The sequence below is a fragment of the Neolamprologus brichardi genome, chromosome 7 (assembly GCF_056152115.1).
Source record: "Neolamprologus brichardi isolate AB-2024 chromosome 7, ASM5615211v1, whole genome shotgun sequence".
In the NCBI taxonomy this organism is placed as follows: Eukaryota; Metazoa; Chordata; class Actinopteri; order Cichliformes; family Cichlidae; genus Neolamprologus; species Neolamprologus brichardi.
In genome coordinates, this window is record NC_142110.1 from 4599675 (window position 1) to 4623378 (window position 23704).

A 23704-nucleotide genomic window follows, 5' to 3' on the forward strand; every position below is an offset into this window, starting at 1 on the left:
TTAATCTTATCATGCATGCACGATACTTAGGGAAAAAAAGGAGGCATATTGCACAGCTTCACAGATCTGGTTGTGCGACAATGATATAACTTGTCATTCTGCCCCAGGGTGATACAACATGCTCTTCTTACTGAGCACAGTGTGCTATCTTTGCTCCAACCCTGACATTTCTGTGGGATGCAATATATCCCACAGAAATTATTTATTCAAAAGATTTATTTATAACTTCCTGTTAACAAGTTACATTAAACTTCTATTGCTTGAATTTACACCTAAAATTCAATAACCTGCGCATTCATAATTGTTTATGAGTGAAATATCCTTCGATAATCATTCCATCATTAAACCAAAGGTCAAAATGATCCTTCTGATTTTTCCAATTGATAATAACAAAATGTAATTTACCATTAATGACACTCTAACAAATGTATGAGGCTGACTCTTCATATAATTACAAACAGGGTTACAATAAAAAAAAAAGTAATTACATAACGTATAACATTTTAAAATCTACCAGATAGACTATCAAAAACTTAGAAATGAATACCTCTTAACACCTTATTTTAATCTAGTCTTGATATAGTAACCCTGTACCTCACTCAGAGCCAAAGGATACCCAGTTATGACAAATGTACACCAGAGCCCTGCTAGGAGTACGATCTATGTGGGTCCAGTTTTGGTTATTTAATAAAAGTGTCATTTAAATCAATTAAATCACAAGTATTGTGTAAGTTTGTACTTTATCATTAAAAACTGATAACGTACGTCAAGTTTTGCTCACTGTGAAATGAACAGCTTGTCAAGTCAAATGTGTGATATCAACAAAATTTCACTGTGCCCTCTAATGTGGCATTAGCAACCCACGTGACCAACAGCTACATTGCTTTTGCCAGACTGTAAATCGCCAGTATTATTTAAAGGGTATGTTCAACTTATTTGCCCAGTTTTCATGTAATGCCAGTGTCATTTTACAGACTTTAGACACAACTGCCATGAAATTAAGACAAAATTCAAATAAAACTTGCAATTTATTTATTGTAATCAAAGTTGTCACACAAAAACAATCTAATTCATGTCCAAACCAATTAGAGAAGCTCTGTGCAATAGTAATAGTAGTACCTAACTCTGCAGCAAATGTTATGTATTAACAACTGCTGATGTCATGTCACATCTTAAGTTTTTATGTAATTTAACGTGGCTCACGGGGTACACATTGGTTAGAGATTACCGCTGATGATGACAATGGGCGGGGTTAGTTATGTCCGACCAAACGCGCAGTTGCGGGGCGGTCACGAACAACAATCGAGCACACCTATTCAGAAGCTGGCCTTGCCGCGCGGCATGTGATCATCCGGGTACTTGTGGGTATACCACATAACTGAAACCGAAGTCCATTAGCTGCCTTTAATCTCCCAGTTTAGATGATATTTTCGGGGTTTTCGCTTAAAAACGGAGTTTGCCAGAGATTGTATCGAGAAAACATCGAAATCGATGGTGGAAGATTTAAAAATAACCGCAGATGACGCGTAAGCAGAGGTAAGAAAGCACATTATGGAAACGTGACGGGGAAGACCTTGCATAACGTTTAATTCTGGCCAATCACGTCGCTCCTTTCAGCCCTGCGTATTCCTGTGGGTGGAGATGTTGATAGCGAGGACATCTTGCATGGCCGACTTAGGCTGGTGATGTAGTTTATGTACAGTGTTTAATATGTTAGTAAGGTCGAGAGAGCGTTGAATTTGTGCAGACTAATCCCGTTTGTGGCAACAAAACGTAAGTATGTACGCGTTTGTACGTTTTGCTAACTACTAGCATATTTTATATGGCCTTCGCGCAAGCGCTGTGTGTTAGCTCATCAAAACAATCCGTTTGAAACATCGTTTGATGCTGTTAATGTTCCGTTTTCGAACTTAATCATGTTGAATTATTCCATTTCAGCGTTGCTGCTAATTGAGAGAAGAGTTGCAGCCCCTTTCTGCGTCAGCTGCGGTTTCCACCTTTCTACACATGCATTCATTGCTGGTCAGCAGACCCAACGCTGTGGATAAATTCATGGAGCTTGGTTAAGGTCCGACAAACCTTTATCGCCATCCAGGAACACAGAGCAGCTTTAAAGCTACCAAGGCCTTGGATGTGTATTTGTGACTTTGTTTTTGCCACAGAACAACGTTAGAGGGCGTCGTTTGTTGTTTGTGGTTTGTTGTTTTTCACCCCACTAGTGGTTAAAAAATAAGGGAGGCGACATGGTGATCAATACCATCCACTGGTTCAGGAAGGGACTACGGCTGCATGACAACCCGTCTCTGAAAGACTCTATCCAGGGATCGGACACCCTTCGTTGTATTTATATCCTAGACCCCTGGTTCGCTGGATCCTCCAATGTGGGCATCAACAGGTGGAGGTAAGATGGGTCACATGCTGCTTTAGCTTTTAAGTATGGGTATATAGGAGTGTTATGTGGGTTAAAGGTTTGTTCTTGGTATTCGTAGTTTAAGCTTGAATCTAGATAACATGGACTTTGAGGCAAACATCTTCATTTACTTTATAAACCTAATCATAACAATTGGTCACTTAATTCTTAAGCGCCTGTCACAAAGTTCATATTATTTAGATTCTTAAGACCTGTGGAGAGCTCCATCTCCACACAATATGGTGTGCTTTCAATTGTCAAAGGGTGTTTAGGTCAAACTTAATCCCTGGTTATAGTTGCTTAGTATCAAGACCTGTGGTATTTTAGCAATCACCCAATCAAAACTTAATATTGTTTTAGATGTAACCTTTATCTTCACTAACTGCATGCACTCTCTCTTCACGTTGTTGCTTACACTCGTTCAGCTGCTTTTTAACACAAATATCTAATCAGACAATTGCATGGCTGCAACCTAATGCTTTTAGGCATATAGACAGGGTCAAGATGACCCTGTTTAAGTTTAAGTTTAAGTGACTCGTCAGAATGGGAAAGAAACATGATTTAAGTGACTTTTAATGAGACCAGATGGGCTGGTCTGAGTAGTTCAGAAAATGCTGATCTACTGTGATTTTCCAGTACAGCTATCCTTAGTTACAGACAGTTGTTTGAAAAAGAGAAAATACCCAGTTAGGGTGAGTTGCGTAGATCAGAGGAGAATGACCACACTTGTGGGTATTGTAACAACAAGTCAGATGACCAGTCATTACACCCAAGGTATGTAGAAGAGCATTTCTGAACACACAACATGTCAAACCTTGAAGCAGATGGACTGTAACAACAAAAGACTTCAGCAGGTGCCACAACCCTAAGCTTAAAAATGAGAAACTCAAGCTACGCAAAGATTGGTGTAAACAACATAAAAGCATGAGTTTATCCTGGAGGGTATTTTCTTCATACAGTTTGGATCCCTTAGTACCTGACCATTGTTTAAATGCCACAGCCTATCTCAGTATTGTTGCTGACCGTGTCAATCCTTTTATGATCATCTTATGATGGCTGCTTCCACCAAGTGACAAAGCTCAGATGATCTCAAACTGGTTTCTTGAACATCACATGAGTTCACCGTGCTCAGTTGCCATCCACATGTACTAGATCTCTATCCAGTAGAGCACCTTGGGGATGTGGTGGAATGGGAGATTTGCATGATGGATGTGGAGTTACCCAGTCTGCAACAGTTGTGCGACGCTGTCATGTTAATATGGAAATCCCTCGGGAATGTTTCTAGCACCTTGTTTAAACTGGCACAAAATTAAGAAAGTTCTGAAGGCAAAGGGGGAGCCAACACAGTACTAGCAAGGTGTTACTCCAGCACGTTTTGTAGAAGAGTTAGAGGCGAGAAGCAGGGCTCTCTGCTGTGGCTCTCTAACATTAACTAACTAGCGTACTGTTTTATTAAAAAACATTTGGTTTGTTTTCTGAAGCACTTATCCAATTCAGAATGGAGAATTATGTAATTGCACATCTTTCCATAGATGATGGGAATTTGATTGAACAAAAAAGTGCTCATTTTGATCAGGCAGACAAGTCGTTAAAATAGTAGTTTTAAAATATTTACATTCATTCTTTAGGGGGTGGTACTTTGCAGCTGTTTTTTAAGCATTGATTTGCTGCAATATTATAATTTTATGCCTATTATTTGGTCCTCTTCCAACAGCAAAGGTACATGTAATTGGAAAATGAGTACAACATTGAGAGAGGACCATATTGTGTCATGGACAAAATATTGAATGTGTCCCCTTAAAGCATAAATCTGCCCGACTAGTTTCCCTTGTAAGGCTGGACATTAATCAAATTTTAATATTGATCACAATTTTAGCCCCAACCAATATTAAAAATTTGTGTTAATAGAATTCAGAACAAATAAAATGCTACCTAATGGGGTTTTATATTTCAGCAGGAAATTTATTGTTGATTTCTGCTGTGCATCTCCAGGTGCTTTAATTTTTTTTCCAATGCTTTTTGAACCTCAGTGAGAGGATGACAGTCACACCATCATCATCATCATCTCAGTACAAGGGATAATAATCATAGCTTTAAAATTCCTGGAGTGAAATTGCTGAAACTGTAGGAATCGATGTGAGGGAATCTAGAATCTTGAAAAACAGTAGGGGACCCAGGAGGTGAAAAGTCCCATCATTTTATCTGTCTCTACTGGCTAAAACACCAGTACACGCCCATATGACAATTAATACATAATGCACACGGCAACGTCCTCAGCCACTTACATAGGTCATGTTGTAGGCTCTGCAAGGATCCCCTGCAGAAGTCTAAATCGAGCCTCAATCAGCACCTGCATGTGCCAGTCACACCTGTTTTCTGCACCATGCAGCTTGAAGTTTCCTGGGTGCTTTGTGGATGAGTAACACTGCATTAAGACAGACGTATGAATGAACTATAACATTATGATTAATGTTGTTGTTGTTTTTTTTAAGCCTGCCGCTATTACTACATACTATTTTGAGTAAAATTTCAAAGTGTGGACATTACTGTTTCAAGACAAACTGCCAAGGCTGACTTTTTCTCTACAAAATGCCTTTTGTAGACAAGTTGGAAAAGATGGTGCAGAAAGCTGCATCTGGCCAGAAGGAAAAAAACGCACAAACCTGGAAGAGTTGGCAAGATTTGTAGAAAATACACGCTGGCAATAAGCAGATGCATGGGTACCAATGGCTACACTCTCGCACCCACAATAAAGAGGATGTATGTTGCACGACAAGAAGCGATAAGATGGCTGATCAGTCTGTTTCACTAACTCATCTACACAGGGTATTTTGTAGAGGATATGTCAGCTGTGGCAGTTTGTCTTGAAACAACAACTGTTTTCACCTTGAGCTGCTTTAGTGACCAAGATCTTGACCAATTCCAACTAGTTGGTAATATTTTTTTTCTTGTTTTATAGTATTTTTTTTTCTTCCCAGAATCCTCAAATAATTTTCATCAGATTTAGTAATTTAAAAATAAATGATGATATTGTTGATGATTAATTGTAAAAATCTACAAAACTAGTCATTGTCTTTAAACCCACCCTTTGACATTACAGTTTGAGTTTGATAGTCAGTGGATATTGGGGAAATCTGCACACAGTGCATATGTTACAAGATAGCAGTGAGTGAATTATTTTTGCTATATTTATGGTAAATGGACTGATTCTTATATAGCGCTTTTCTACTCTCCCGGAGTACTCAAAGCGCTCTATACAACATGCCTCATTCACCCAATCACACCCATTCTCACAAGCACTTTATCTATACTTAGTGCTTTCTAATGACATTCATACACATTCATACTCCGATGGATGCATCGGAGAGCAAGTTGGGGTTAGTATCTTGCCCAAGGATACTTGACATGCAGACTGGAGGAGCCAGGGATCGAACCACCGACCTTCCGATCAGTAGGTGACCTGCTCTACCTCCTGAGCTACAGCCAGGAGGTAGAGCAGGTATTTATTGCAGATGTTCATATGTTACATTACATTACCAGTCACATGTTGCACCAGTGTCCAGCTCTTTTTGTCTTTAAAATCAGTTCACTGTGGTTAAAAAAATATTTATTACTTATTTCTTTATTACTGAGTCTGTGTGAGAGAGTGGGCTTTCACCATTTATATCCAAAGAAGGACATATAAAGGTTGCAGGCAGTAAGCTTGCTGCCCAGCCACTCTGACAAGCTATTTTTTCCTGCTTACTGACTCTGCTGTTCAAACCTGAATCAGGGGCTGCAAATCTGGGTCAGTATGTTGTTATGGTCATTGCATCATCCATCCTCACTGCTTTGACCTATATTAAACACACACACCCCTTTAGTCAGCTACACCATGTCATTTGTGTTATTACGTGCACGCTATTTTTAGCTTATCCCATACGTACAGCCGCATTTGTTCACAATGTTGCAAGCAACTACAACTGCTTAGTTTTACTACACACTGGTACACTGATTTAGATTGAATGGAATATCTTTGAGTTCTTATGGAAGTGCTCTCCCTGTCTTGTCTCAATTTTCATGCTGAAATAATACAAACTGGTCAGTAATTTGTGCTTTGTAGCTTGTGAACCTTAATGGAAAAAATGATGGATTATTTCTTTTCAATAAATGCTGAAGAAAACCCGTTTTAACCTTGATACACTCTGTTACACAAAGCACTAAACTGAAAGGGAAAATTAGGCACAGAGAAAAAGCTGGTTGTAAATAAAAGGTGATTATTGTGACCTCAGATTGGTCTGAATGGGAGCTGGAGTGGTGAGACAGAGAAGCATACTGGGGTTAGTGGAGCAGAGGTTTACTGAGGGAAGCTGACCAGACAGAATTCAGAAAGTAGGGAGTTAAGCTGATCTGGGCAAGCAGTGCCAGAGTGTTAAGCTAAATCTAGTAGCAGAAAACTGCAGTGAGCAGGAAGATTTGCAAGGTAAATGGAAGACGGCACAATTTCTAATACTGCACACATGCGTAGAGAGACACTAAACTGGAGCAGAACTTCACCAGCTGCACATTAGTCAGTTTTCAAGTCTCTTCAAGCTCAGCTCTGACACATCGTTGACTCCACTAACCATCAAACACACCCATTTCAACTGCCACAATACAGCAGACGCACACCGCACACAGAGGGAGGAGGGGAAGCCACTCCAGAAGTGATTATAGGTCACTGTGACCCAGAAAGGAATATCGAGGGAGTGTCAGAAGGGAAGACCAGTGTAACAATGGGAAATTAAGAAATACTGTAATCTGTGGGAATATTATGATACATTACTTCCATAATGTATCATTACTTCATTACTTCCATACAGTTAACAAAAAAACAAAAACAAACAATTTTTTTTTAAGTTTTGTTTTGCTGCTGGGTTTGTAGATAAATTGTTGAGAAAATGTTTGTTTAAAGGCATAAGTCATGAGTGCTCCTACAGTATACATGTTCTGCTTTTTTGCCAGTAATATATACAGCAGTTTCACCAGAAGAGGGCTGCATGTTCACATTAATACACTGCAGTGTCTATGTTGCTGAAAGAAAGAGTCTGCTGTTTATTTATTGTGTTTTGTCCATATCTCATGATGTCATCAGTGATGTTCTAAAATTATTATTATTTTTTCTGATGATGGTGGTAATGAAATGGAAATATGTTAGTTTTTTTGTGTGTTTTCTGTCCACAAATGCAAAATACTCAAGTTTTGGCAATCCAATGCATTGTTGGACATGCAACAGTGCAACATGGTGCATTTGAACCTTTCCACTTTTAAAAACTTCTGGCTCCATATTGTCACATATTTAGCTCTTTAGACCTTAGAACCTGCTAAGATGACCCAAAATGATAGCAGAAATTAGTGAAGGTGATCTCTGCCCTTGAAAAAATGGAAACTCTCATAGTCATCAGAAAACATCTATATTCAGGTATCAAAAGTCATGAGTGAGGGTAGCAGAGAGCTTGTTGCATGTTGTTTTATAGGAGAAATGGTTAATCTACTAAAAAGCTATTTCTATACTGAATTTATTAATTGTAATCTATTACAACTTTTCCATTCCTTGTGCCTGTTATCAGTGGTCATATGAGACTGATACGGTTTTACTTAATCGATCAATTGTAGCCAATATTTGATCCTTCTGGGGTTTTTCTTTTAATCTTTTTGTTTGCTTTTTTTAATAAATAGGTTTTTGCTGCATTGTTTAGAAGACTTGGATGCCAGCCTGCGCAAACTCAACTCCCGCTTGTTTGTCATTAGAGGCCAGCCTACAGATGTCTTCCCTCGTCTGTTTAAGGTACGAGTTTTGGAGTAGAAAATGCAGTCCTGCACTTTACTTTTACTTCAAATAAACCTAATATAATGAAAGGGATTTAAAAAAAAAATAAAATAATGGATGTTCAGACTGAAAAATCTGTATTTCCCAAATATCAATGTATATATATTTGTTAGAAAAACAAGTTTCTAGTTGTGTATGAAATGAACTGTATGCGATTTTAGGTTAATCACGTTTCATTTTGCTGTCAATGACTTTCAAATGTTGCTTGCATTCAATAAAATGCAGCAGATGTGTAAACACTACTGTTTTTCGTTGTTACCTAGGAATGGCAGATAAACCGTTTATCTTATGAATATGACTCTGAGCCTTTTGGCAAGGAACGTGACGCTGCCATCCAAAAACTAGCCAACGAGGCTGGGGTGGAGGTCACGGTGCGGATTTCACACACCCTCTACAATCTGGACAAGTGAGTGACTGTATAGAGTAATTAAGCTGAAAGTCTCATAGTAATGAACCAGTTTTAAGGCAGATTGTGGCCACCTACTCTGTCTCTGCAGGGACTGCCTTTTAATACATTTTTCTCTTTCATAGGATTATAGAACTCAATGGCAATCAGCCTCCACTCACCTACAAACGCTTCCAGGCTGTAATAAATCGAATGAATGCCGTCGAGATGCCAGCGGAGACGATCACATCTGAGGTTCTCAAAAACTGTGTCACACCAATCAGCGAAGAGCATGATGAAAAGTTTGGGGTGCCCTCCCTTGAAGAGCTTGGTAAGTTTTTATGTTTATGTACACGTTAATACATTGTTGCCTTTTCTATCATCTATCAGTGTCAGAGCTGGGGGCAAACTGCAGTTTTTAAGTTGAATGTGGTACTTTTTCAGGTTTTGAGACAGAGGGTTTAACCACAGCAGTGTGGCCTGGAGGAGAGACTGAAGCCCTCATGAGGCTAGAGCGGCATCTCGAGCGGAAGGTAAAAATACATCTTACTGAGAACAAAGTGAAAAACTAATTTAGAAACTTCCTCAGGTTTTATGTCTTAAAAAAAGAAACGTCTTCCTTACATGTGCAGTGAATTGTTCAGTGTATATACAGGTGTAAGAGAAATATGCACTTGAACTGGATAAGCTATTTCTCAGATTTTTGACTACATTTCTTTATTGCTCTTAACATAGTACACCATGTGCATAGAGGTTTTCTCTTTTTTCCTCACATTACTTCCAGTATCAAACCAGCTTAGTTCCTCTTGCATTATTTTGCGCTTAATTATTATTAATTTATTTTTTTTGTACTGAGCTGCAACAAGAGTGTAATATCTGTCATTTGTCGTCATTAATGATCTTCAGTAGTGACTTTATTGAAGGTTAAATTTTGCTGTCGGAGACTCAGAAATGTAACATCTCATTTATTGTCAGTTATTCAGATGAAGCTGACTAACTTTTTTTTTTTTTTTAAACAGGCCTGGGTTGCAAACTTTGAGCGTCCACGTATGAACGCCAACTCTCTGCTGGCCAGTCCAACAGGCCTCAGCCCCTACCTGCGCTTTGGATGTCTCTCATGCCGGCTCTTCTACTTCAAACTTACTGATCTCTACAGAAAAGTACTAATACCATAGTATTAGTATTATGTCTGTTGGGCTTAGAGGCTTTAGCGTCTGTTTTCAAATTTGTATTTTTCTCTTTCATAAGCCTAAATCTGCTGTCAATCATCCCATCAGGTCAAGAAGAACCACACACCACCACTGTCCTTATACGGCCAGCTGCTGTGGAGAGAGTTCTTCTATACAACTGCCACCAACAACCCCTGCTTTGACAAGATGGATGGCAACCCCATTTGTGTCCAGATACCCTGGGACCGAAACCCAGAGGCACTGGCCAAGTGGGCAGAAGGACGAACGGGCTTTCCTTGGATAGATGCTATTATGACCCAGCTGAGGCAGGAGGGGTGGATCCATCATTTGGCAAGGCACGGTGTTGCTTGTTTCCTCACCAGGGGAGACCTCTGGATCAGCTGGGAAGAAGGCATGAAGGTAAGAATGGAGAAAAGGGAACAAGTGCTTACGTGAGGCTTGATTTTCTAAAGCCAAAAAAATAAATAAATCTGAAGATGTACAGGAGTCAGGTTTATTCCCAGCCTTATTGAAGAACAATATCCTGAAAGGTTATTAGAGATTTTTATGTCCAGTGAAGGCAAAATCATGTTTCCTGCACCAGATTTAAGTGCATATGAGTCACTCTGGTTATTATTCATTGTTTAAAAGTGCACTTAAAGAAGAGTCAGAGTAAATTGGGTACCTTGCTGTTGTCTTCTTTCTCTCATTTGTTGTTGACCGTTTTCTGTATGTTTGTTTGTTTTATAAAACAGGTTTTTGAAGAGTTGCTTTTGGATGCAGACTGGAGTGTAAATGCTGGCAGCTGGATGTGGCTTTCTTGCAGTTCATTTTTCCAGCAGTTTTTTCACTGCTACTGCCCCGTGGGATTTGGACGACGCACCGACCCAAATGGCGACTTTATACGGTCAGCGAGACATTTTATGAAGTATCACATGAAAATAGAAACAATAGTGCGGGTATTTGTGTATCCCTACAGTCATTTTAGTGACTAAGTACAATCTCATGGTTAACTTGTGGGGAGGGTTTTGTTCTTTGGGGGTTTTTTTGTAGCCTCACATGGGAGGAATAATTCGTCTCGGTTGCATCGAGATTACATAAGTGAACATTGAACTTTGTATGGCACTTTATATAATTGTTCATGTATTTGGGATAATGTGGCCTGTGTTGCACAGAAGTTCTCCTGAATATGAAATGTGATACAGTCATGTGGTGTAATTGGTAAACTAGAAGACGGGGGCGACCGTGCCTCAGGGGGTTGGGAAGCGCATCTGTAACCGGAAGGTCGCCGGTTTGATCCCCGGGTCGTTGTGTCCTTGGGCAAGACACTTTACCCTACTTCCTACTGGTGTTGGCCCGAGGGGCCGATGGCGCGATATGGCAGTCTCGCTTCTGTCAGTCTGCCCCAGGGCAGCTGTAGCTACATCTGTAGCTGCCTCCACCAGTGTGTGAATGTGAGAGTGAATGAATAGTGGCATTGTAAAGCGCTATATAAATCCAATCCATTATCATTAAAGACTGATGAAAATTTGTCATGAGACAAAAAGAATGCATTTTGAGCCACAGTATTAACTGCATGTGTGGCAGCTAATGTAACATGAAATGCAGTACATCCAGGAACTTAGACCAGTCTCTTACATTAGTCTACATTACATTGTGTCATCTTCGTTTGATTTTGTGTCTGATTTTTGTGTCTGCTTGCAGGCGCTATTTGCCGATATTGAGGGGTTTTCCAGCCAAATATATCTATGACCCTTGGAATGCCCCAGATGAAGTACAAAAGGCAGCCAAGTGCATCATAGGAGTCCACTACCCCAAACCCATGGTGAACCATGCTGAGGCCAGTCGCATCAACATTGAGAGAATGAAGCAGATTTACCAGCAGCTTTCCTGCTACAGAGGACTGGGTATGGATGCCAGCTAGATACTAATTAAATGTCATGGCATTATTCATTTTGCTAAGTGTACCATTCAGATAAACATTTTATCTGCTGTTTGTGAGGATGACTGATCTTGTCCTATGACTTTTTTTTTCTCCTGATAAATGCACAGAACCTTATTATACCTTCATTAGGATGTATTAGGATAAATTCTAACTCATAAGTACAGGTGACTGCTGGAATCTCCATGATACTCCTACCATCGTATTAAATTACATCTGCAACTCCACACACAGAGAATATGTTTGACACATGGTAACAGTTTGAACCCAGAAGTAATAATAATAACAATAATAATATCCATCCCATTCATTTTCTTCCAATTTTCGCAAGTGGGCTGGAGCCTATCACCCTGGACACTCATCATCAGTCTGTTGAAGGGCTAATAATAATAAATATAATTGTTGTTGTTTGTTTATTTGTTTTTAATAAAATAGCCCAATCGTTAATATTTTAACTATTTTAATTTGAAATCCTTTTGTTGTCTCACAGGTCTGCTGGCAACAGTCCCTGCCAACTCCAACTTTGGTGGAAATGGCACTAATCCCAGAGCAGTCGGCACAGTGACCAATGAAGGTGCAGGAGGGTCCTCTAAAGACCCTTCTGTGCAGGTGGGAATGTCTCAAACAGGTACGTATTGAATATTTATTTATAGTCACACCTACAACATTGAAAATCTTGATTTATTGCAAAATACAATTTCTGAGAGTCATCAGACTCACACTAAAATAAATACTCATGAGACTGCAGTGGTAGGAAGTGTAATTTTAATATATGAATTCCCTACATGTAGGCTTTTTGATAACTGTTGAGAACTAGAAACTGAGGATTGGGCTTTATTACAGAGGACAGCTGAATTACTGTTGTTCTCAAGAAGCTACTGGAAACCTTTCAAGCTGAAATTGTGGACTGAAAAAAATGAACATTTAGCATTTTTGTACATTTTGCGCATAAGGCATATATGCGGTTTGTTTGCAAATTAATTGTATGTTATGTTTTTAAAACAGAAAGAGCACAGTCTGTGCAGAAGCGTCGTCATGAAGAGACTCCCCTTGAAAGCAGCTCTAAATGCTGGAAGCAGAGTAAATAGGGTGCTGAAGACAGAACAAGGATTCCTCAGTCTGTCTGTATCATCTGGGTAGCATTGCCCCAAATAACGAACAGTAATAGCTAAAAGTACCAACCATTGTAGAGTGTGAAAGGGAGAGGGGAACTGGATTTATCTTCTATCTTTTGACTTTTAGTCTTAAAAACTCTTTAGTACATGACATTCAAATTATCAGGACTTGGAACAGTCAGCTGTTAACATGACTCGATCGGACACATTATAGATCTCAGGAACAGATGAAAAGTTAACAGAAGGAATCTGCAAAAGGGGTAAAGCAGCAAATAAAGCTGAGTATAAAATCTTCACATCAGGATGTTGTGAAGCTACCTATTGTCTTCCACTACAATATGTAATTGTACAAATGCTGAACCTAGTAGCCAGTGCGCTTTACCCGCCCTACACTCCACATTAATGAGGTCAGAACATGATCAGGCTCTAATTGGAAGGTGAAACACAATCAGTGATTTTCAGACAGCCTGATTTGATGCTTCAGCTTCCACACTATATGTAAAAATGTCAGAATAAAAAAACTATTCCCATTAGAGTGACAGAACCGTAGTGTTTTTGTGTTAAGCTGACACTATCACTCACTTTTATTAAACTGACCTGGATAAACTTTCTTTTTATTTTTTAACAGCCCTCTGTATCTTTAGCATCATTATTGCATCCATACAATATTGATTGTAAATAAGGTTAGCACATTGTTAAAGCAGGCCATACAAAAGGCGTCATACGTTTTGTAAATATTTCTTTTTAATTTCCAACTTTTGTATATTTGGTAACAGGATCTCTAAATTCCTTTGTAAATACAGCTACAAAAAAAACTCCGGGGGAAAAATGTTCTCTGAAAATGTGCAAACCCCCCCCCCCCCCCCCCCCTTCTCCCATTTGATCATAAATCTGTTATTTTTGTATCAATTACCAAATTACAATTGTATTGAAATAAAGGATGAAATATTATTGCATTCTCGTTTCTTATGTGCTGTAATACCTCAGATGTTTGTTCCTGTAACTCATTTCATGCTAATTTTATTCACTGTTTGCCTTCTTCAATATTCCAACCTGAAGTAGACACGTACTCAAATTTGTTTCACAGCAGACATGTTGACTTGATAAATTAAGCATTTGTGGCATTTTAACCACGATGATTCACTTCCAAGTGTCCCAGGGAACCGTATGGATACCGGCAACACCTCCCCTAAGAGGAATGAAGCTGTCATTAACACACCTGCTTTTCCTGCTGTGCAACTTCAACTTGTCTATGAAAAGTCATGTGTGTTTGGTGCTAAGTTGGAGTTATCCAGCCACCATTTAAATCCAATTTACATGGTGACAGATTAGCCAAAAGGCCTTTCCCTTTATTCACTGACCTACTGAATCTGCACTAAACTTGTCTGAAACCTACGAGTAAGAAATGATGTCGGGCCCTCCTTTACCGATAAAACAGGTACCTGCATTAAAACACTTAAGCAGAAGTTATATATTGGTCTGAACCAGAGTTTGTTCACTCGGCATCCTTTATGAAGTCTTTCCACCTTTAAACTCAGGCTGTAAATGTTGCAACAGATATTGTGAAAGACTGAAACTATCCCAGCAGTTGTGTTTATTTAGAATATAGAACTGTGAGGCTCATTTCTTCATTTTACAGGAAAATAGTTGATTTGTTGAAACGTGTATGTATACATTATACATGGTGTATAAGCCAACACAGCCTGAAAACTTGAATAAGAAAGCTTAGCCAAGGAGACTTCAGGAATGGGTTTCCAGGCTTCTTGGAGGACATTTATTTTATTTGTTTTGTTTCTTTTAAGGATGTGTTGCACACCACACCATGTTTTCAGCTTGTAGCCATTTGGGAATCAACACACAAGCCTAGTTTATCCCTGGAGTTGGATACCTTTTTTTTTAAGCTTGATGGTTGAGATGTCAGTGCTAAGTGGACAAAAAACCCCCGAAATTTCTTTGAAAATAGTCAGGTCCAAGGACTGTACAGAAAGTGACTGAAAAACCACCTATATTGTCCAAAGAAAAACTGAAAGACATTTAGAACAGCTGGAGAACCATTGCTCACTTTTACAAAAGAAAAAGAAAAGGTGGCTCAAGACGTTTGCACATTGCTGCAAAGTATGTTTATAGTCTACATCTCTAAATTGAACAATAACCACCAACATTAAGTCTATTATGGGATCCATGTGTTTAGGATTTTTCGTTATTGTTTATTTCCACCCATCTATTTTTTTCCGCTTATCCAATTAAGAATCCCTGTACACTGTAAAAATCGAATTCGTTCCCAGAACTCAAAAAAATTGAGTAAAGCTTAGCTAAAAATGACTAAATTAGGATAACTTATTTATTTTGAGTACTCTGTACAAGCTCATTTGTTCCCAGAACTCAAGAAAATTGGATCAAGTTTACGTAAGATGACCAAGTTAGGGCAACTTACTCATTGAGTAAACTGTACGGCCTTGTTAGTTCCCAAAAAAATTGAGGAAACTCGTTGCCTCAAAAAAACAAAGTAAAGCTTACTTAAGATGACTGTTAGGACAACTTATACATTGCAAGTCTGCAGTATTAAGAATAACTTGATATTTCTGACTGTACAATACTAATTGTTTACTTACTGACAAACATTTCAAGTTCAACTAAATGAAAAAACAATTTGTGGTAACCTGAATATGATTTAAAAATAATTAACAATACTTTTTGTAATGATGTTAAAATCAGCCCAACTTTTATTTTCAAACACAACAAAGTATAACAGCCAACATACTGGACACTGTTCTGCTGAACAACAAACAGTTATATTGCCATCACTGTTATAATCTCACAATGAAACAAAGTCTCAGATGTAATTATTCTGAAAATAAGTTTAGGCCTACCACAAGTTTGTTTTGTACTTACATTACTTATATAATCAAAATAAAATATTTGTTGTTCTGTCACAAGTGCAGTCTCTAATTTAAACAACACATTTGTTTTTCATTCCAACACATGAGCTGGAATGTTGTATTATTTTAAGGATGGCTTGTTTCCAGTCCAGGCATTACTGCCTCAATGACTGTTATGGATCCAGGTGATCCAAATGTAGGTGCAGAAGAAAGTCTTTAACTTCCCTTAAGTACAGTGGCAGTGGATGTGGGTTGGAGATGCAATGAGCTTGAACCTGCAGGCGACCATCTTCACTGACCACACCATCTGTGACGGAGGACTCATCTCTCCTGTTGTCCTGCAAGCAAACAATCATTTTTTGGAACATGAACTGAATTGCTTTCTTAAAACATTTTTTTCTGCATTTGGCATAAAACAGACTCCAATTTAGACAATCTCAGGCCCCCTCCCCACCGGAGAGGTGACATTCAATGTCCCACTGTCAGTCTGGATAGCCGTGACCACCACCCAACACACAATAATGTCATGAAAGCATCATTTTAAAAAGGGCTATGCAAACATGGCCAATAACTTTCATTCTAATGATGTGCAAAATGATTTGGGCACAAAACAAATTTTGCTGTTAGAAAACTTGCAGACTTCACTATTTACAGTGTAGACCCTCTAAACTAAGTTTGGGGGATGTGATCTTTCAAGAAATGCAGACCAAACTGTTGTTGTTTGTTTACTTACACAGCATGTCTTGTAGAATTAACTGGAGTCAACAGCAACAGCATAGTGCAGTCATATCTCAAGTCTAATAACAGAAGACAGGAAAAGATCAGTAAAGAAACAACTTCCCCAAACCAAAGCACAAATAAAACAATAAGTAAAACAGGCTGATTAATATAAATGTCACCGACAGTTGCTAATATATTGGAAAACCAAAATACTTACCACTGAGTTGATGTCTTTCTGTCCAACAGCAGGAGTGCTGGTCCCGAGCCTCAAAGACAGTAAGAAGCAAGCAGAGGGAGAAAAAGCAGAACATTTTTTAGAAACTGATTTGATCCTTAATGGCTGTGCAATTATTGTAACATAGAGTTTGCTTATGTTGTTAAATAAAGTCTAGATTTGACATTAAAAGATGCCATAGATGTTCAAAAGCTGCCACAAAGCATGAAAAAAAAATGGAAGTCTCTGAAAACGTCTGAGCATTTTTGCAAATATGTGATGTCTTGATAAATTGAGCATATATTTGAACTTTACACAGCTACATTGTCGCTCGAAAATATCTTAAAAGTTTATTTTGTGACCCAGAAAAAGTAATAAGTTTTTCAGCCGCGCTCCTCCGCCATTGCCGTGCTCCGACAACCAGCCGACAAATGCGATCATCCTTTTCCCCAGACTACCCTTTCTGGGTCGCAAAATAACCTTTTAAGATATTTTCAGGCGAGAATGTAGCTGTGTAATGCTCAAATATCTACTTAATTTATCAAAATATCACATATTTGCAAAAGTGCTTCCACGTTTTCGGAGAGCTCTGTTATCCACCAGCGCGATAGCTGACCGGGAGGTCAAGGCTCGATAGAGTCCCGGAGCACAGCTAACTCCTGGCTTATTCTTTTCAATCCCCCTGCACTTTTTTGCTACTCAGGTTAAACATGATAGATATATATCTATATATATCTATATATCTATATCTATATAGATATAGGTATAGATATATACATATACACACAGTTAGTTAGTTATGGCTATGGATTGAAAATACCCCCCACACCCCACCCCTAACGGCTGCACCTCCCGAAGAATTTTGTCTGGGCTCTTATCTCACTTTTTTATTTCAAACAATCAACAGAAAATTTCACAGACATAGTTTTATGTAAGGTTTTTAAGGTTGTGGTGTTAATTTTTAAGTAACATGAGCCCAGCGGCAGCAGCAACGCTAGGCTAACACTAAGTAGCTAGCAAGATGATAAACCTGGTGCTAAACTAAGAGAAGCCACAAAATCAGTTTGAATAAGAGTAAACATTTACTCACCAAGTCAGTGTATCAGGTAAAGATTCAGAGCAGTGAAAACAATAATATCTTGAGCTGACGCTTTTCCAGGTTTGCTCAACATATTCCATAACAAATGCTGGCACCGTGAACATGCGGACTGATCCAAGAGGGAGGAGGATGGTAGTGATGGGGTATTTTCAAAACAAATCTTTCATCCTTCCGCCCTGAGAAGCAAAACTTCCAGCTTACTTAGTTTTTCTAAGTTAAGACAACTCAAATAAATTGAGTTTATCAGCATTTTTGCATAAAAAGTACTGGTAACTTATTTAAATCGAGTTCTGATAACAAATTGATAAAAACTGAGTTCAGCCTATTAATTAAACACAATATTACATTTTACAGTGTAACTCAAAGCAGGAATAACGCCCTTTTAGTTAGTTAACCAATCATATCTGTTGGTTTGGTTTCCTGTTTTACCTTTACGCATTTATCCAAAAGTGCTTTGGGGTCTTTCTGGCCTCACATTGTTCTTCTGTTGGATTATGTTTTGTTGGAGACTTTTTTTTGTTGTTGTTGTTGTTGTTGTTGTTTTGTCTTTTTGACTTTCCTGTCTGAACCCTGCAGCACACTTTGTTACTTTGCAATTTAATCAAAGTTCATCTTTGTTTACTTACCAGCTTCCGTGTCTGCAGCAGCTGTGTTGAGATTTTGAACTAAACTGTTCACTTTGTTTTCACACACAAAGGTCTGAATATTTTGGGGGATTATTGTGCATTAGCGAAGAGGGCACGTCGTGAGTCACGTTGCTGTGAAAAACGCGAACAATCCTCTCGTGGATGCACTGACCGTGTCCAATAAGGAGCTTAGACTCGGTGGGCGGCGATAGAATCCAAACCCCAATAAATTGTTCCCATACAGGCGCATTTCTCGATGCAGAGCTTGATCCCTTCTGGTTTGTTTGGCTTGAGTGCTGCTGAAGATGGAAACGAGCTGCGAAAAACCGCAAAAGAAACCCGTTCGCCTCATTGCAGCAGCCTGCAACGACATGGGGATCGGGAAAGATGGAAAACTGCCCTGGGATTTACCGTAAGAGTTAAACCGCTGTGGTGACACTTTTAATAAATTAATAAAAAAAAAATCAAATAGAATAAGCAGTCTATGCATGGGCGACAGCTGATGTGAGTTTTACTTCTGTTTATCTAATATGTTTCAAACAGCAAGAGTAGTTACAAAGGTAACAATCAGTATGTGCTGTAAATATCAGTGCCATTAAGTTGTAACAGTGAGGGCAGCAGTGCTAGAAGTCAGAGTTTGAGTAACCGGGATAATAAAAGATGTACTCTGTGAGCAGCAGTCAGCTTTCTCAGAATAATGAGCTTACTGTGAAATGCAACTGTTTTCTGCCTGACTTAACACTGGAAATGTGACTTTCACAGGACTGAATTCCAGTACTTTATGAACACTGTCAAAACGGTGTCAAGACCAGGTATTCTTCACATCCCATCATACATTTCTCATATGTGCGCATTTCAGTTCAGTTTGGCATTAGGACTGAGGGATTTGGCAATGTTTTACTGTAGTTGTGTAAATTCTTTGAGGACGGCTTAATTCATTTGAACATTTTGATACCCGGCCCTATATTATGTTCAATAATTTAAAAAGAAACAGAAATTACAAAGGCCGAGATATTAATTATGTTTTATTCTTTAAAACACAGGAAGGATGAATTTTATGGTTTGGGGTAGACTCTGCTGGAACTCCCACCCTGAATCTTTGTTTCCGCTTCCCAATATTTTGCATGTGGTGTTGAGTAAAACTCTGGAGTGAGTGTTACACAGACACACAAATTCACATCATCCAGAAATCAGTTTTGTTTTTCCCCGTTTTCTCTTCATCATCTTTTCTTTTTGCGGTCTTGTCTTTCAGCACGGTTCCCAATCACGCACACTTCCTGTGTCGAGACTTTGACAGTGCCATCCGCCTGGCTGCAGAGCCCCCGCTCGCTGACTTAATAGAGACCATCTGGATTGTTGGTGGAGTGCAGCTTTACAAGGTAAACCAGTATGGCAACATCCACCTAGACTGCAGTGTATTTAAAGTGTAAGACCTGTTATTGACAGGTCTTACACTAGAAACCATAGACAGGAGCTTATTTACAGCTCCATATTTTTATTCTTGGACTCTACTATAATAGACTTGCATGATTTGGAGTCAAAAAGAATATTTACTTTGGTGTAAGCCCTCAATTCATCCACCTTTCAGCTAGTTTTTAACATGGATCCTGTCTGAACTGTCCTAACTTACTGTGATACTTGAATAAATTGTAAATGGACTGGTATGTATATAGCATTTTTCTTGTCTAAGTACGTACTCAAAGTGTTTTTTTTTTCTAGAGGCCTCGTTCACCCAGTAATATAAACACACAGGGCTTTTTTCTATATCCAAGCACTTTGCCTAACATTCACACACACATTTGCATTGGGGGCAATTCAGGCTTCTGTATCTTACCTAAGGTTATGTTGTGGAGGTAAGCATCAACGACACAGAGCTCTCAGTTCTCACTCCTTCTTTATTCTTCTCCAACATCAACTGCACATATCGCGCCACAAAACACAGGAACACACTTCCTCAACACTGGGTGTGAGTGGAGCCCTCTAGTAGTCCACCACACATGCCCCGGACTCCGTTGATTGTGGGTCGCTCCTGGGGGAAAAAACAGAATCCATCAGCCCGGTGGCAGGTGGGCGGCCGCGGAGAGGGGCCTGGGCCGGGACCACCTGATCCTCTTGCATTACATGTGCAGGCTTAAGTCTGTCCACAGAGACAACCTCCTGCCGACCCCCAAAGTCCAAAATGAAATGTTTGTTGCCTGGTTTAAGAACCCTGTATGGCCCGTCATATGGTGGACGCAGCGGAGTCCTATGGGCATCGTGCCTGACGAAAACAAAACGAGCAGAGTCCAACGAACTCGGAACAAAAGTGTCAGGCAGGCAGGGGTGCACAGGACCAGGAGCATGAAATGAGTTCCTTGGGGGGCGAAAAAGCAATAAAGAGGTATGGAAACATGGGGGAGGGCTCTCAGGTAAGAATTCCCCGGGGACCCGGAGGGGCTGGCCGAGGACCAGTTCAAACCCCGAGGTCTTCTTTAACTGCACTACGCAATCCCAGCAAAACCCACGGTCGACCCAGTCGCCACCTGTTAAGGAAGCCGGAGCGTGGCCTTAAGTGACCGGTGAAACCATTCACACATCCCGTTAGCTTGCGGGTGGTATACTGTGGTGCAGTGGACCTTGACCCCCAGGCCGTCAGCCATAGCAGACCAAAGCTCAGAAACAAACTGGGGGCCCCTGTCTGAGGTAATGTCAGCAGGGAGACCGAAAGTGGTCCACCACAATGTCAGTCTGCAGACTGGAGGAGCCAGAAGCTAACTACTGACTCTACATCCTGGTTACAGGTGAAAAATTCAAATGCATGCTTAGAGTTTCACACATTTAAAGTAAGAGGCTTTAAATGTGGCTCCTTGGGAACATTATTCACATACTCAGCTCTAAGTGGATGGTGATTTTCTCCCATTGCATAACAAAGTGCCTTATTTCCAAAGTGACATGTTAACTCACAGCATTCTTGTTTTCTAAGCCTCAGCACCTCATTAAAGTTAAATTATATTGAGTGGGTGATATATTGATCAGCTTTTCACACATTTGTTTCTAGTGGTTTAACAGAGTTGCAGTGGCTGCAGCAATTAGCTGTGTTCTCTGGTTGTCAGAGGATTTGCATATATTTAGAGTATCTTTCTCAGGGCTATCATAGGGAATAAGATCCACCAACAACATCCTAAAATCTACTTTGGGGAAAACTGTATTTTAGTATCCTCAATGTGAATAGCATTTCTCTTCCTTTTCCTTTTAACCAGGATGCATTAAACCACCCTTGGTGTGACCTGCTCTACCTGACAGACGTCATGGCTGACTATGACTGTGATGTTTTCTTCCCCGAATTTGACAAAAATCTATTTCAACTACAGGAAGAGTAAGTTTTCACCTCATCTGAAGTGCAGGGCACACTGATCCCAAAGGCTCAGTGTCTCTTTGTGAATTTGCCGGCACTGAAATTGTTATGAAATAGTTTGCTTCTTTTTTTATGTGCACCCAGCCAGCCTGTGACGCCAGTGAGGAAGTGATTTTTGCTTTTTGTTACAAAGTCAACATCAGCACCATCTGTCAGCCTGAGACATTTGGTTTTAACAGGTTGCTTACCAAGAGTTTGAACAGCTTTGTTACTGTAATAAAACTGAATTGAATTAGTAAATTGGCAAATGTTTACTTAGGGGAGATTATCGTGGAGTTTCATAATCAACCTCTTAATATCCAGTTTAATGAATGCGAGGATAATTCTACTCTACCTATCTGCAATTTGCATTTTGATTGTTTTATTAAATTATGATCAGTTGTTTTTGTTCTAATTAACCTTTTTTTTCTCTCTTGTTTTCAAATAAGATTTCCCGGTGTGCCAAGTGAAATTCAAGAGGAGAATGGCATTAATTTCAAATACCAAGTATTCAAGAGAGACACTGCCGACTCTGAGTAGAATACCTTTTTTAATTAAAGAAATGCCAATGTCTTAAAAAAGACTTTTAGTAATGTAGTCGATGAATAATTCAAACAGTATAAATGAGACTTCTTTGTCTTTGCAGTCCATAGCCACTTTAAGTACAGACACTCCAATGGTGCTGCAGTGCTTGCTGCTCAACTATTTTACTTTTTTTTAGTTTCTGCTCTTTTTTAAGCTGCTTTAATCAGATCTGGCATGTCACTTTCTCCTGTTGCCCTGTCGTTTGGCAGTATTCCTATCTCGTCCTCCCACTCAGTCATTTTAATGCAGCGCAGAAAATGTGCTTGAGTCAGTCAGCAGCCTGCATCGATGCCAGTACTCCAGGTATCGCAGTAGATCTATTACCCTTTCAGTCAGCTTGACAGGTGCCTGTTTAGAAAGTGATGATTTAATAACTCCACCTGTGTGCTTTCACATTATAATATGTCTTATTTAAAACGTTACTGCTTAAATCCACGGTAGTTCAAAAATAGTGAGACTCGTATTTGTTGATACCGGCTTTTCTTGGGATGTTTTTAAAGATGGAACCATAAGTACATGGTGAATTATTAATGGAGAAGTAATTGACACTGTTTGTTTGTTTTTCCTCAGTTTTAATAAAATACTTTACTCTTATCTGGCTGTACGTGATCCCTTTAGCCAGTAGATGGCGATATATCAATGAGGCAAGAGACCAAAAGCTTATGAGCACGCTGCTGTTAACTAATTATCAATATTTTACCTCTTGTTTCTAGCCAGTGCATTTTTTTTGCTCAGGAAATAAATCTAACTTAACCAGAACAAGAAAACACCTCAATTATGAGTAAACTATGTATATATTTTAGCACTAAAAAGCTCCATGGGCTGTCTGTGGGTGTATGACTGTCTATCAAAAAGACTTCATGGATCAGTGTTTCACTACAAACCTAAGTGGGAGTTTTTATCTTCCTGTCTAGCATCCATCACTGCTTTGCTTAGACCTCTGTTATGATGACTTCATGTAGTCTTTATCTCTAACCAACCACCACCTGAGTAGATATCTAATCAGAGCCAATGAAATGAGCATACGGGGACAGGATACACAGTGGCACAGTTATTCACTAATCCAATTACAAGAGGAACATTTGTTGCTAAAAAGCCCAAAACAATGAGGAATACAAAGGGGTCTTTATCCAAGGAAATATTTTTAACTAGAACAGGAGGCTTTTGGCACATGTGTAGTTTACTGTTGCAAGAGTCTGCAGCCCAAAATGCCCATTCCTGAATAAGGGCATGACCAACCCACGCTTTGGATTGTCTCATCCCCTGCAGGGAAGTCACAAAGGGTCAAGAGAAAGGTCACCAAGCATTCATTCAGTCTTCATCCTTCCAAGTCTTTTCT

At 39.4% G+C, this 23704-nt stretch overlaps 2 protein-coding genes and 1 long non-coding RNA gene across 5 annotated transcripts; 2 read left to right on the plus strand and 1 right to left on the minus strand.

Annotated features, from left to right (window-relative positions):
- The first annotated feature begins 1321 nt into the window (after positions 1-1321).
- On the plus strand, positions 1322-13820 carry cry1b (cryptochrome circadian regulator 1b). Of its 3 annotated transcripts, none has more exons than XM_087842898.1 (12): positions 1322-1536; positions 1939-2401; positions 8108-8216; positions 8522-8664; positions 8790-8974; positions 9088-9176; positions 9663-9803; positions 9921-10232; positions 10568-10719; positions 11517-11719; positions 12245-12382; positions 12760-13820. In XM_087842898.1, exons 2-12 carry the CDS (start codon positions 2244-2246, stop codon positions 12840-12842), a joined length of 1713 nt encoding a protein of 570 aa, XP_087699024.1. In that variant the 5' UTR covers positions 1322-1536; positions 1939-2243; the 3' UTR covers positions 12843-13820. The 3 variants fall into 3 exon arrangements, with proteins under 3 accessions (XP_087699024.1, XP_087699025.1, XP_087699023.1); XM_087842899.1 differs by lacking the exon at positions 1322-1536 and adding an exon at positions 1622-1777; XM_087842897.1 differs by lacking the exon at positions 1322-1536 and adding an exon at positions 1622-1773.
- A 1771-nt stretch (positions 13821-15591) lies between these two features.
- Positions 15592-17877, minus strand: LOC148101899 (uncharacterized). Its single transcript, XR_015719337.1, has 4 exons — positions 17773-17877; positions 16686-16734; positions 16482-16545; positions 15592-16086 (listed from the first exon to the last, which is right to left on the minus strand). It is a non-coding gene; the product is annotated as an uncharacterized LOC148101899 (long non-coding RNA).
- A 726-nt stretch (positions 17878-18603) lies between these two features.
- Positions 18604-22959, plus strand: LOC148101900 (dihydrofolate reductase). The gene is made up of 6 exons (XM_087842900.1): positions 18604-18819; positions 19170-19219; positions 19451-19556; positions 19660-19786; positions 21647-21762; positions 22230-22959. Exons 1-6 carry the CDS (start codon positions 18713-18715, stop codon positions 22318-22320), a joined length of 597 nt encoding a protein of 198 aa, XP_087699026.1. The 5' UTR covers positions 18604-18712; the 3' UTR covers positions 22321-22959.
- The last annotated feature ends 745 nt before the right edge of the window (positions 22960-23704 follow it).